Source organism: Antrostomus carolinensis, unplaced genomic scaffold (assembly GCF_000700745.2).
Source record: "Antrostomus carolinensis isolate BGI_N321 unplaced genomic scaffold, ASM70074v2 scaffold28722, whole genome shotgun sequence".
NCBI classification, from domain to species: Eukaryota; Metazoa; Chordata; class Aves; order Caprimulgiformes; family Caprimulgidae; genus Antrostomus; species Antrostomus carolinensis.
Window position 1 is genome coordinate 16,273 of NW_010300623.1, and position 13,877 is coordinate 30,149.

The following is a 13,877-nucleotide window of genomic DNA, read 5'->3' on the forward strand; positions in this document are numbered from 1 at the left end:
TCAAGCCCTCCAAATCTGACATTCCCAATAAAGGAGAGAAATTAATTCCATGAGCAGATCTTTTCTGGCAGTGGAGCAAATCTCTCCTAACAACAGGGAAAGTTAAGCACATTAGAGGATGACAAGATGAAAAGTAGTTTGCATTTGGGTTGCTGTAGTTTGGAAGAATTCCTTTTACCACAAGAGCAAATGAATTTCTAAGAAGTAGGTAGTTCTAAAAAAGACTCAAGCCAGAGATTAACCACTTGTTTCAACTATTTGATTTAGGAAAATTAATCCATACAAGGTGATCTTCCAATGTTTGCTTTCGAAAGACAGTTTAAACTGATAGACATAGGCCCCTGCAGCCACATCCAGGAGGCTGCTGGCACCTCCTCTGTTCCGCTGAGCTAATACTAAATAGAAGTAGCCACAGCCATGAAGCCACAAAGAATAAACGCATTCAAGAACAACTGTTCTTTGTTTTATTGAATGGCTGAAACAGGACTATAATCCAGGTATCTTTAAATCAAGCGTTGGTCCACTCTAATCATCAAAAAGAACTGATTTAGTTTTTTTGTAATAACATCAACACAAATGAAAGGAATATGAAGCATCATAATAGGAACTTCCAACTGTACATGACGATAGACCACGATCAGGCTGGTGCTACTTCAATATTTATAGACTCTCCACTGTATAGACCAGCCACACTAGTGTTATTTACTTCCACATCATTAAAGTTCTTGGTAAAGGATCCTTCTGTCTACAGCCTACATCCCAGCCATCAACATGAGATCAAAATGCCATTTGTGCCACTAGAATCATAGTCTTGTAGAAATATTTCTGTATTTAATATTTTACTAAAGAATAATTACTATCCTCTCTGAAGTTACATATAACCATTATAAATATTTACATCAAACATTTACAACGGGTTCATAATATACAACACAACAGTTTAGCTATAATTTCTAATCTTCCAGTGTAAAAGTTTCAAACAACATGTTGCTATCATAATTTCAATTTATCTGTTTTGCACACAGCCACAGGTAGTACAGGGCATTTCAAAAAACTCATGTTGCATGATAAAAAAAAATGGAATGATTTACTTTGATAACAATTAGTTTGGGGATCATTGGGATTTGGGGGGTTTTTTTGTTTTTTAAACAAGCAGATTTCAGTTTCTAAATACCATCTGGTGCTACTACTAACATTTAAAATAGGCTTGAGAAGGAAAAAAGAAACAACTTGGAAATAAATACACCTTTTAAAAAATTCCACAATTAATCATGTCAGAATATTAGTTTTCCACAGTTTAAAGGCGACCTTACTCTTCATCATTTCCTTGCGCTGAAATACAACGTAGTTCAATCCATTCTTATCTTCTGATTTGTCATCCTATAAATAATGCTGTCATACCCAGGATCCATGTTCCAGAGGTTGTAGGAGATAACTATCACAGCTAAAGCAAGACCTATCATCATCCACAGAATAATGTTGAAGATAACAGAGTAGTTGTAGTTGTAGGGATAGGCAAGGTTATATGGATTTTCTGTTTCGCTCTGGAATCAACAAAAAAGTGTGTTACTTTCAAGTCAGCCTGCACACAAAACACGTTTTGACAACACTGAAAGTCTGAGCAATCTGAATAGGAGAGCTGCACTTTTGCCTAGACAATTCTGGTGCTAAGGGCACAAAATGCAAGAGTGTTTATGCGACTGACATCAGTGGAATTCAAAGAAAGGGCTGACAGAAGCCTCACTGAATTCACCGAGGACGAATGCAAAGCCCTGCACCTGGGACAGAATAAACCCAGGTGACGACACAGGCTGGGGACCGACTGGCTGGGCAGCAGCTCTGGAAAGAGGGACCTTGAGGTCCTGGTGGACAAGGTGAACAGGCATCAACAGAGTGCCCCTGCAGTGATGAAGGGCAACTGCATCCTGGGCTGCATCTGGAGTGCAGGCAGCAAGTCAAGGAAAACCATTTTTTCCTGCCTGTGAGGTAAGGACTTGTGTGAGCTCCTGTACTGGGGAGAAAATGGCAGAAATGCAAATTCTAACATGACATAAGAGAAGAAGTTTTCACAGTGAGAAGTGGTTAAGACTTTGGAACAAGCTGTCCAGTGAGGCTCTGGGACTTCCAGCCATGGACTTTTCAAGAACGTGGCTGGACAAGGACCTGAGCAGCCTGATCTAACTCCTAAATTAATCCTGCTTTGAGCAGTAGGTTGGACCAGATGACTTCCAGAGGCCCTCTTCAACTTAAATTACTATATGATTAAGTGAAGAACAAGACAGGTAAGCTGAACAATTCATACCCATGCCAAAATCATAGTCAGTATTCCAGTACTTAAAAAAAAAAAAAAAAAAAAACAAACACATAAAAAACCAAAACCCCCCAAAAAACTCCCCGCTGAAGTGACGAAGTGATGCAGTTTGTATCACTTTTAATAAATAATACATAGAAAAACATGCATCTACTACCTGTGAAGTCTGGAGAATGGAGCGAGTCTTCCTCATGAGGGGAGAATTAAATGTCTTTACAGCCACCACTTCTACTACTGCATTCCCACTATACAGATTAAACATCTCATCTGCAAACTGGAAAAGTAAAAGTGAGTGATTTAATTTAAAACCTATACTGTAGCCAGTAATTCAGGAGAGTTTTGTTAGCAAGCTGGACCAAACTGTAAAATGTCAGCTTCAGGAATAAGAAGGTTATGGAAAGCTGTAAAAATTTACACTATTTTAAAATTCCACTAAGAAAGTACCAGCTTTCACCTGGTTTACAACATCTCTTTAAAACCCCTCAACCACTGTTCAGCAGTAGCTTATGACTGCTTTCTGTACTGAAACTTGTTCTTTCATCCCTTTCACAAACAACCCACCACCATAGAGTTTCCCAATTGTATGTCTGCCTGTTTCAACAAAATATTTAGGTTCTCAACCTTCCACTGGGAAATTATGAACCTGAATATTTTAATCTGGTCCAAAGACTAGTATGTCTAGTATTTAAATATATTTACTTAACTGCAAAGAGGCTGAAAACTGGTTTAGAGAAAACAGTTATTTGGCTTAGCAAATTCAGGCTTTTGAAACTCTCAGAAGTGAGTGACTGGTCTTAATAAAGATTCTATCTAATGATTACATAAGACCCGCTAAGAATTACTTTCTTCAGCACATGGATAGATAAAGAGCTGTTATTTCAGAGGCTTGAAAATTTAGATTTCTATAGCTTTGAGGGCAAGTGGAAACTAACCACTGTACCCTGGGGTAAAGATATTTCCACATATCTGAAAGCCAGTTCTTGTGAGACATACTGGTGGCTTTAAATGCAAGAGGTTGGTGTCAGCCTCTTCTCCCAAGTAAAAAGCGATAGGACAAGAGGAAATGGCCTCAACTTGTGCCAGGGGAGGTCTAGATTGGATATTAGGAAAAATTTCTTCACCAAAAGGTTATCAAGCTTTGGAACAGGCTGCCCAGGGAAGTGGCTGAATCACCATCCCTGGAGGTAATTTAAAATACATGTAGATGTGGTGCTTAGGGACATGGTTTAGTGGTGGACTTGGCAGTGCCAGCTTAACAGTTGGACTTGACTATCTTTAAAGTCTTTTCCAAACAAAACGATTCCATGATTCTATATTTAGGAAAAACAAACACATCTAGTCGTGTTCATACGTGGTTTCAATATATTCCTGATCCTTTACACAAAATACCTAACACATTGTAGCACCATTCCAACACTTCCCAGAGTGACAAATTGTAACATTTAATTTTATAATTGAACAACTGCATTTTAAAAACCAAACAACAAAACCAAAATCAGCCAAGCCATCACTAATGAAGTGATTCAAACTCAAAGCAGAAGAGAGTCAATAAACTAACTCGCTTGTAGTTAACACGAAAAGTTATTTCCCTTATTATTATGTGAGTTTTGTTCATTAGATAGAAAGTATACCTTTTGCAAAGAGTCTACAAGAATTTGAGAAGCATCCTTGAACTGCTGAGAGTCTTCCCCATATCGTTTTCCAACCTCTTCCAAACCAGCCAGTTCCAGAGAATACAGGTCTGGAGAGCGATCTTTGGCTAAGTGCTTGTGTCGAGACAGCTGTGGCACACCATGGAGGGCAGAAAGAAATTAATTCATACACAGGTTGTTTTTAAAACATGTTTCACAAAATCAGTTTACTGGGACTAATACAGCCTGTCTTTCCACAGTCATATTCCATATTGATTGGGAAGCAGAATTTCTTGCCAACTGAACTACAAGATGTTCACAATTGTTCAAATTTCTTTTCTTATTCTAGAGAAGAGAGCAGATGATCATCATGCATCATCTATTCCTAACATGAGGTTATATACATGTAATAAGGGGCTCTACTAAAAATAAATATCATACCTATTCACATCAGAATCCTTGTTCTGTAATTGCTGTAAAAATAAAACTTGGAGAAAAAAAACCCCACATAACTACAATAAATACTTGGATACTACTAATTCCTCTGCTGAAGGTGGCCCTTGCAAAACCAGGTAGGTTGCAACTTCTACCTTGCTGTTGCCCACGTACACAATTAGTTTATTTAAGGAGTATCATCATCATAAAATCCAACCAATATAATCCAAATTATCTCAAAGGAGAGTAGTGATATTCTTGCACTTCTGTGGGTGTGAAGCTGCAGCACTGACATTTGCCTGCACAAGAGAACAGTCTCTGAAAGCAAGGAATTTAATTTGTTCCTATCTTCCCATCTACTTTAACTACAGCATTTCTAGTCTGCAAGACAAAACCAACTTGTTCTACCTTATTTTCTCTCCACCAGCCCCTCACCTAATATGAGCTTCCAAGTTTTTCCATGGCTGTTTCTTTCACTTCAAGCAGCTGAGGGTTGCAGCTTAAATGAACCCTCCCCCCCCAAAACACAAAACAAACAAAAACCCACCACCACCAAACTCCCCAAAACAAACCCTAAACCACAGCAACAAAGCAGCAGTTTCTTAGTAAAAGGATCATAAGAAACTTTTTGCTCAAAAAAGATCAGAATTAAAAGCTCATCCATCCATTGGAACATTCCTGTCACCACCACTATTCATGCTACAAAAGTCACTGCAGTCTTTTCAGATAAAACATTACAGTGATATTTTGAAATAAAATGGTTACTGGGCAAAGAACATGTTCTTAACTCCAGTTATACTTCTCAAGTAAGAAAACAAGGAAAGCCCCAGCAAATTCTTCATTGAGTACTTCCTGTGTCTTTAGGTATGGAGAAACAGCAGCTCAGAATCCTGCCTGTTCTCACCAAACACAATACAAACAAAATTACAGATGATTAAGGTTCTCATTTTCTTCTGTCAATGACAGGGCTGATAAAAATAGCTTGAGAATGCATTATTTAAACTGATGCAACCAGCTGATGACACACTTTAATATTTATCAGTGGTTGCCAAGTATCCTGGCTACAGCTTCTCTACCTTTAAATGAAGTTTAAACTCTGAAGTTTGTGACACAAACTGAGGAAAGTATTTTTTAAAAATCTTACCAGGCTTGCAATATCGTGTAGGACTTGTAGTTCTGACAGAAAAAGCAAGTCAACCTGGGGGAAGAGGTAGGAAGAAAGAGACGGGTATTTCCTTTGATGAAACCAAAGTTAGGGAAGTCTCACTTTGTTGCAAGTCTCAGTATTTTATAACAGGTTATGTCTGTTGCAGCATCAGAAGATGCTAGAAGTAACTTTACTGAAAGAGTAATTTCCTTACAAAGGACCTTAAAACTTACTTCTTAGAATTCAGTTAGAAAAAAAATTAGAGTGGGCTCTCTTAGGCAAAGCAAGGGAAAAAAAAGATTAAAAAAAAAAAAAAAGGAAAAGCACATGCTAAGTAAGAATATCAGAAAAAAATGGTAAAAGTTCACACTGATGAAAGTTTTTTACCTCATTGTTTCTGCTAAGGGAGTTGAGAGGAAGGGAGCTGAGAATGGAGTTGTCCTGGAACAAGCGGTTCCGCAGTTGGCGCAGCGTGACAGAAAGGTCTTCAAATACAGAGTTTGCCTTGCCCACCATGTAAACTCTCTGCAGGAACAGACATTGTTTAACAGCAACATAGGTCAGGTTTCAGTTTTTACAGGCACACATTAATAATCAATCACACTTGCAATCCCTCTGCAACACCGAGTATTTCATATAATCAACTGGTTTTGCTCCAGCCGCACAAGTGCAAAGAGGCTGACTATTTAACCACACAAGTGCAAAGAGGTTTATTTAGAACACCTGGAACCTGAACTGAAGCCATACTCACTTCCTCGCTGGGGGCCAGCTGCAAGACCACAGGAGTTTCCTCAGAGAACAAAGCATGAATAGCGTTCGCAACACTGTCGAGAGTGAACGGAACGGCCTGGAAGACAAAGCCTGGTTATGTATTTGGGTAACACAGGGCCTAACAGTATAAAAGGAGATCATTTGCTTAACTACAGAAGTCTGGAAAAATTGGACAACCTCTTTTTGAGCAAACAGTATGAATATTTACAAACTGATAACAACAAATAATAGGCGCCAATGCACAAAACAAAACATCAAGTGTGTATCTACAAACTGACGACTTATTTGTACCTATGGCAGACACAATGTATTTTTAAGAACTCCAAGGGGCCGTGACTGTGTAATTAAGAGGCTTATTTAAGCTAAGAGTATGGCCTTGTTTATCAGTAAAGCAAGACCAACAAATATACAAGCAACACAAATGGAGAAACCAAAAGTTATGAACAACAGAAAACTGATGAACAGAAATGTACCAGCAGAAAGACCAACTGCTGAAACACCAAACAAAAAAGCCATATAAAAAAATTACCAAGAATAAAAGAAATCCTAGCACAGTATAGTGCCATTACTGGCAAGCTAATAAAACTGTTAGTTTTTCTAAACACTTACGTCTGGGTTTCACCTAAAAAGCAGCAGCACAGCTCACTTCCATTCACTAGTTAAAGAGCATACACATATTTTTTCTAAGAGATTTTAGTAAATCTGTAAACTAGAATAATTTGTACCCAGCAGTCCTGAACATGCACTCAGTGATGATCATTTAAAACTACACTTGAATATCAGAGAACCAGTACTCTGCCAGCATACATTTGGGGCAGCTCATCTGAAGCCACGGCAGCAGTTAAGTGAAACAATTAAACCTTAGGAATATTAATTTACATTAATGAGAAATAAAGAAAATACGCATCATGTACACATCAGAACTTTATCAAAGTTACAAGTGCAAATACAATAGAAGTTGTATTTGTAAGGTTTCCACAAATTAGTAATGCCTACACGGTCAGGTGCAGACAATCATAGAATTATAGAATGGTTTGGGTTGGAAGGGACCTTAAAGATCATCCAGTTCCAACCCCTCTGCCATGCCAGGGACACCCCTCACTAGATCAGGCTGCTCAAAGCCTCATCCAACCTGGCCTTAAACACTTCCAGGGAGGGGGCATCCACAACTTCCTTGGGCAACCTGTGCCAGTGTCTGACCACCCTCACAGTGAAGAATTTCTTCCTAATATCTAATCTAAACCTGCCCTCTCTTCAGTTTAAACCCATTTCCCCTTGTTCTATCACTCCCTGCCCTTATGAAAAGTCCCTCCCCAGCTTTCTTGTAGCCCCTTCAGGTACTGGGAGGCCGCTATAAGATCTCCCCAGAGCCTTCTCTTCTCCAGGCTGAACAGCCCCAACTCTTTCAGTCTGTCTCAACTCAGTTTTGGTCCAGGTATCATTCAGCATTGCCAATGTGTAGCTGTGCCTGAAGTAGTGAGCTCTGCTTGAAAGCTGACATGGAAGCAGATCTGTGTTAAGCTCAATTTGACCCGAGTTCAGTGTAAAGCCACGTAACATTTGAATTAAACGCTGACATTTTGAAATAGATTAAAAGACTGCCTGATATCTGTAGAAGTAATTTCATAGGGAAACCACGACCTCATCTTTGGGTGTGCAATAGGGTGTCAATATTAAACAAAACACTATTCAACATTGTCACTAATGATTCTACAGTTTGACTGAATTAATAAACTGATAAATAATAATTCTTGTTAACAGAAGCACAGCAGCAGCACAGAGCCAAAAGGCACGGTAAGCTGGTACAAAACAAAGTTTTCAAAGGTGGGCAGAAGCAGAGTCAACTAACTAGAAATACCCTTTAAAACAGCTTCTTTGAAAAGGGTTTGTGGGCTCATGCTGGACAAACAACAGGTTAACATGAAGAACTAGTCCAATACTGCAGCAAAATGGATTAAAGCAGACAACATACAACAGAGATGTGAGTAGACATTGTATAGCTACCAATATTTTGTAAGTTACTGTGCTCCTGTTCAGATGTGTGTGGTCAAAATCATCTAACAGGAAAAGAGGCAACAGGCATAAATTTAAAACCAGAAAATTCTATCGGAACATGAGAAAAGAGGTTTTCTTTACTAGAAGGGTCATCAAATACTGGCACAAGTTGCCCAGAGAAGTTGTGGAGTCTCCATCTGTGGAGATAACTCAAAACCCAACTTGACACAGTTCTGGACAGCCTGCTTTAGCTGACCCTGCCTGATCTGGGGGCTGGATTAGATAATTTCAAGAGGTCTCTTCCAACCTAAATGACTGTGATGCTGTGACAAGTGCGAGAAGAGTCTCAGGAAAGACAAAACAGTGACAAGTACATGTAATGTTGTTTGTCGTTTTCTTTTTGATAGAGTATAATCAGATGGTGTCTCCAAGTGCTGTATTTTATAGTCAAGTATTTGAGGAAAACTCAAAATGCTTAGATGGCAATAAAGAACATCAAAGAATCAATTTCATATAAAACACTCACACACACACTCAGCTGAAGCAAAAGGTAAAAGTTCTGACTATGAATCAGTAAGTTAACATGGGAAGCAGTGGATTCTCTGCCTCTTGGTACAAGCTTATTAAAACTAGATGCCTTTCAAGGAGAACATGTTACCCAACGTGTCAAAAACGTTACTGAACTCAGCACAGGAGGCCCTGGGTTATCTTAAAGGCCTCTCACTTTGCACAGGAGTCTGACTGGATTATTTATCTATACAGCCTGATCCATCATTCTAAGGGGGTATGTGAACTTCAAGTGAAGTAAGAAATAAGTGAACATCAAGGACTACAGTAGAGTCACGTACTTCTCATTAGATCACGAGAGTCACAGAAACCACGCAACAGTTCCAAACACCGATACTCACGTTCTCAATAGGGTAAGAAACCCCCTTCACAGGCAACGTCAGCTTGTCCACTCCTCTCACTGTTACCAGCACAGTAGCTCGTGGTCTGTGAAACAGATCGCCCACTGCAAGCCCAGGCCAGGAAAGGTCCTGTTACAAAACAGTTAAAAAACTTGTATTTCACAGGGAAGAGGAGAGGAGCCCCCCCCCCCCATTACAGCAAAGTGACCCACTATCTTGTTAATACCTCCGTGCAGGACAGCCTGTTAGAAACTTAGTGGGGAAGTAAGTTAACACTAGAAAGCTTTCATTTTGAATAATGCTGTCTCACATTAACCAAGAAGAAACTGTTTAAACTGTCAGCTGCCAGTAACTTCATAGTAAAGTCTACATTGAGAAAGCATTATGCATATTGGATATATCAAGAGTTACTTCCCATAATCAAATTAGAAAAATCATAGTCTATATTTAATAAGGGAAGGCTGAATTAAAAAAAAAAAAAAACAAACCAAAAGAAAACAAAAAAAAAAAACCCCATGCCCACATACAAAGAACAAAACCAAACTCTGTCACAAAGCAGCACAGAAACAGGTTCAGGCACATTACAACACTAACATCTTGATATTTTCAGTACCAGAAAGAAACAGGGTGATGGAAAAAGGGAGAGTGGTGTCAATCATATCAACAGCCTACTAATCTAAAATTTACAAATCTGCATAGAAACATAAAAAGATTCCTTAGTAGCTTATTACAGTTATGTATCATTACAGAGCACAATGAAGGCTACCTGGTTGATTTACTCAGGCACAAAATACAAATTCGTCTATTTGGAATGAATTCAAACAGCTTTCTCTATTTGTGTAAAAGACATAACTGCTTGTTTAAGTTTGATGAGACCAATTAATTTAGATTTTAGAATTAAATGTCATTGGCATTAAGGTCTGTATCACCTTAAAGAAACAAAAGAAAATCCTTTTAAAGCATTATCAGAGACAAAAAGGTAGTTCAGTTTTATTTTGCATTAACAGGGGAGGAATACTGAATGACTGTTTTTGAGAATCCCTGATAACGCTGTAAGAATTCCAAATTCTCTACAGTGCACCCACTGCACTGTCAGTTTATGTTCCCAGACTATGGCCTTGATGTAAACTGCAAAATAAGTGTTTGGGCCCAGCAGTATTCTCCATACCAGGGCTGGAAGCTGCCTAGATGGTGATATCTGCCTTAGTGACAATGCTGGTAACTTTTAGTTTCAGGGCTTAACTGAATAGAGAAATTAAACATTTCCTTCCCTGCCTGCTGCTAGGATTTGAAATGATACTAACAGAGAACTAAGTCTAAAGGATGCCAGGGACCCATCACAGCAGGTTAATTCCAAGCTTTGGCAAAGGCACAGAGTAAGTAATGAAACATGTTTTTTCCATGATAATCACATTATACCTCCAGATGACAAGTGTGCCAAAAGTCAAGTGCTCAAAACGGGCCAAAACCCGCTGTTCTGCTGGGTGTCTTTACATGCAGTGCATACAATACCATCTGATGTATTGTTTTCTCTTGATAAAATAATCAAAATATACTTATTAGGAATACTACTCATAAGAATTTCTTTTACTGGTTTAATGACAGAAAAGCATAATTAATTGACAGCAAGATACCTGCAGATAAATTCCAAAACATGCTAAACAGGCATGCTTTAAAATCAGACTTATCAGACCCTCTTGCCTAGCTGCAGGATGGAAGAAATGGGAAGTGGCCTCCCTCCCCAGCATTATGAGAATATCCCAGCTTGTACCTTGGAGTGTCTGGCTGCACACAGACACTGCTGGAGACACCTGGCTATTAGCCTTCCACACGCTGCTTCAACAGCCACTCATCCCTGCTGAAGCCCAGCAAAAGAATTCAGTAGACAAGACAGAACCAACCCAATAGCTCCTACTTATGCGCCCCACTTCAAACATCACTAAAACTATGTTAAAAAACCTAATTCGGGAAATGCTACCACAAATTAGGTCTTCAAGTCTTTAGCTTACTTCCTAACTATTTGTTTTATCTGTTATTAGCTATGCTCAGCAGACAAACTTGCTGACCTGGCAGAATGCCTGCCTAGCCAAGCCATTTCTCACAATCTTCAGAGCAGCCAAGAGCAGAGCCCTAAGGATACAGCTCGTAGGCAAGAAATCACAGTGCTTTCCACAGATGCTCAATACATGACTATGGATGGTGAGGATAGAGCATGTACTCGGGTCTCAGAGGAACTGAAGAACACCACAGTAAAGACTCCACAGGCTGGCTTCCTTCTGTAGCTGATGATTCAAATTAGCCGGCCAGCACAGCCTTTTGCTGCTCATATGACTGACAGAGCTCTATGCTTGGAAACAACACTCTGCCAAGTCATGCATTCCTCAAGACAAACAGGAGGATATTTTATATACCCCAGCACATGACAGATTTGCACGTTAAGTGAGCAGTTCTGTAGTTTTAGAGGCATTTCAAACTCAAGACCTGAAACGTACATCTTCAACAGAGAAGCCCATGGATAATGCAGCCACATCTGGGATCCGCTCGCCAGGAATGGGCCAACTCCCATCTCGAAAAACAACTGACTGAGGGGATCGTAAGACGCTAAATTCATCACCGCATACACCTAAAAACAAACAAAAGAAACCTGTCAGTTCTTACCACCTTTCCCTTACATCACAGAAAAAGAGTGTATTAGAGCTCAATAAGATTCCTTATTCCTCACTCTCACACCTATCAGTTTATGTAACACAAGTAATGATAACCGACTGATTTAATGCTCTGGAATACAAAGTAAGGTTTCTATGCAGCAATGACTAAGGGTGGAAAAACCCACATTAACAAAAGCAGGACAATTATTCAAGCAACAGCACAGTACCCTTCTCCGTACTCACCAGCAGGCTGCGAGTGCTGCAGTTCAGACCTGGTAAAGCCAACTCTCAGCAGAGCCAGGCAGACTCCAAAATCCTGTTAGCTCACAAGCAGCCACGCACCAGCACAGCACTGTCTGCTTCCCAGGCTGCTTGGCATAGCACGTCTTTTCATGCAGACAACAGCCTGAGCCACTGAACCCAGAGCCAGGAGGATCAGCAGAGTCAGTGCTGGCTCAAACAGAACACTGCCAGGAACAATCTGGTTTCTGCAGAACAGCTCCGGTGTCTCTGCTCTGCCTTCTCAACCACATGACACTGTGAGATGTTCTTCTTCCTCTGATGCAGTACCAGACCTAAGCTGATTGTGTGAAGCCACAGTCTGCAACACTTCTCATGCTGGGGTTTCACCTACTTGCGATGCCCCCCTCCCTCCCTTCCCCATTACCTTCCATAGCAACGTTGACTAAAAGCATTCTTTCTAACCTGAATGACAATGACAGTAATTTATTGTGTCATGAAGCCGGAGAGGACGCCATGAAATAAGAAACAGCCTTATTTCAGTCTGACTTCCTAATTTAAAGTCACTTAAGCACAACTGTGCAACTTTAAAACACATTTGGTGTATGTAAGCAGCTCACACGCACCATGTAAAACTTCACACGTATCCCCCACAACGAGCAACCTGTGTATGTGTCTGCCAAGAAAACTGATATGACAAAAGACTCGAGAAAATCAAGTAGGATAACAACACATATTCACAGGCCACATAAGTTTAAGTTCTAAATACATAATCAGTCTGACTACATACTCCAAAGTTACGTGAATAAGCCTTCAAAAAAAAAAAAAAAGACTTATTTACTCATATGATCTCTGAAAATTAGTTACCAATCCAAGCAGCTATACCAAATAGCATCTGCAACTCTAAAGACTATTTACAAAAATAACGCAATAGGAAACTGATGTGTTGTGCAGTTATAATCTTCCCTGACATTAATTTAGCCAATCTGACCTTGAAGATGCTGGTTTAAAGCCTGAATCATATTCATGCATACAAATGTTGACAGTAAATCTGAGCTGTATTATGATAAACACACTAAAGGAACAAAGTACTGTGATGCAGGTTGGGGAAGGAAGGAAACAGGCCAAACCAAAAGATGGATATGGAGCAGATTCAAGCATCATTTGTTTTAAACTGATACGTTTATGATAATTAAAATGGATGGACTCCTATCAATTGTAATGGTGTACCAACCAGTATTTGGAAGAACAGAAGCGTTTCCAGACCGATTTGCTTAGGAAGGAACTTACAAGATTGCTACGAACATTTTTGCTCACTCTGTAGGATTTAATGCGTTGCTTTAACTTTCCACAAGGCTGTAAGACAGTCACACACATCCCTTAGGACAAGTTGGCTTACTTGGGGCGAAGTTGCTTAGGTGGATAAAATTAGAGTATTACCCTTTTTAACTAAACTTGCCTGGCTAGGCTTTTCCAAGGTCTCAATGAGTCAAACTGAATTTGAGCTTGGAGCACAAGCCTTTTCCTCAGTCACGCTACAACTGCTTAACGGCTGTACCCCATTGGGACACGTATTCAGTGAAGTCTAGAGAGTAAACTCGAGATGCAACTCACCCTGCACACTGTTACCCACCCACCCACCTCCAGAACACTCAACCGAACTCCCACCTTCTCCTAAGGAAGCTGCACCCTTAGGGGAACTGTGGCTCCCAAGCGCCTCTGCGAACCTGGACTGAAGAACCGAAGTGCATTGAGGGGAAACTATTTGTGAGGCCTGGAAGCCCGAGGTGC

At 39.9% G+C, this 13,877-nt stretch overlaps 1 protein-coding gene across 1 annotated transcript; it reads right to left on the reverse strand.

The window, feature by feature from the left end:
* Positions 1–1,148: 1,148 nt before the first annotated feature.
* On the reverse strand, positions 1,149–11,809 carry ATP6AP2 (ATPase H+ transporting accessory protein 2). Its single transcript, XM_010163201.2, is given in 11 exon segments — positions 1,149–1,544; positions 2,469–2,585; positions 3,943–4,006; positions 4,008–4,074; positions 4,077–4,092; positions 5,522–5,575; positions 5,912–6,049; positions 6,276–6,371; positions 9,199–9,327; positions 11,691–11,749; positions 11,752–11,809. Coding segments are annotated over 11 exon segments (993 nt in total). The 3' UTR covers positions 1,149–1,349.
* Positions 11,810–13,877: the final 2,068 nt, after the last annotated feature.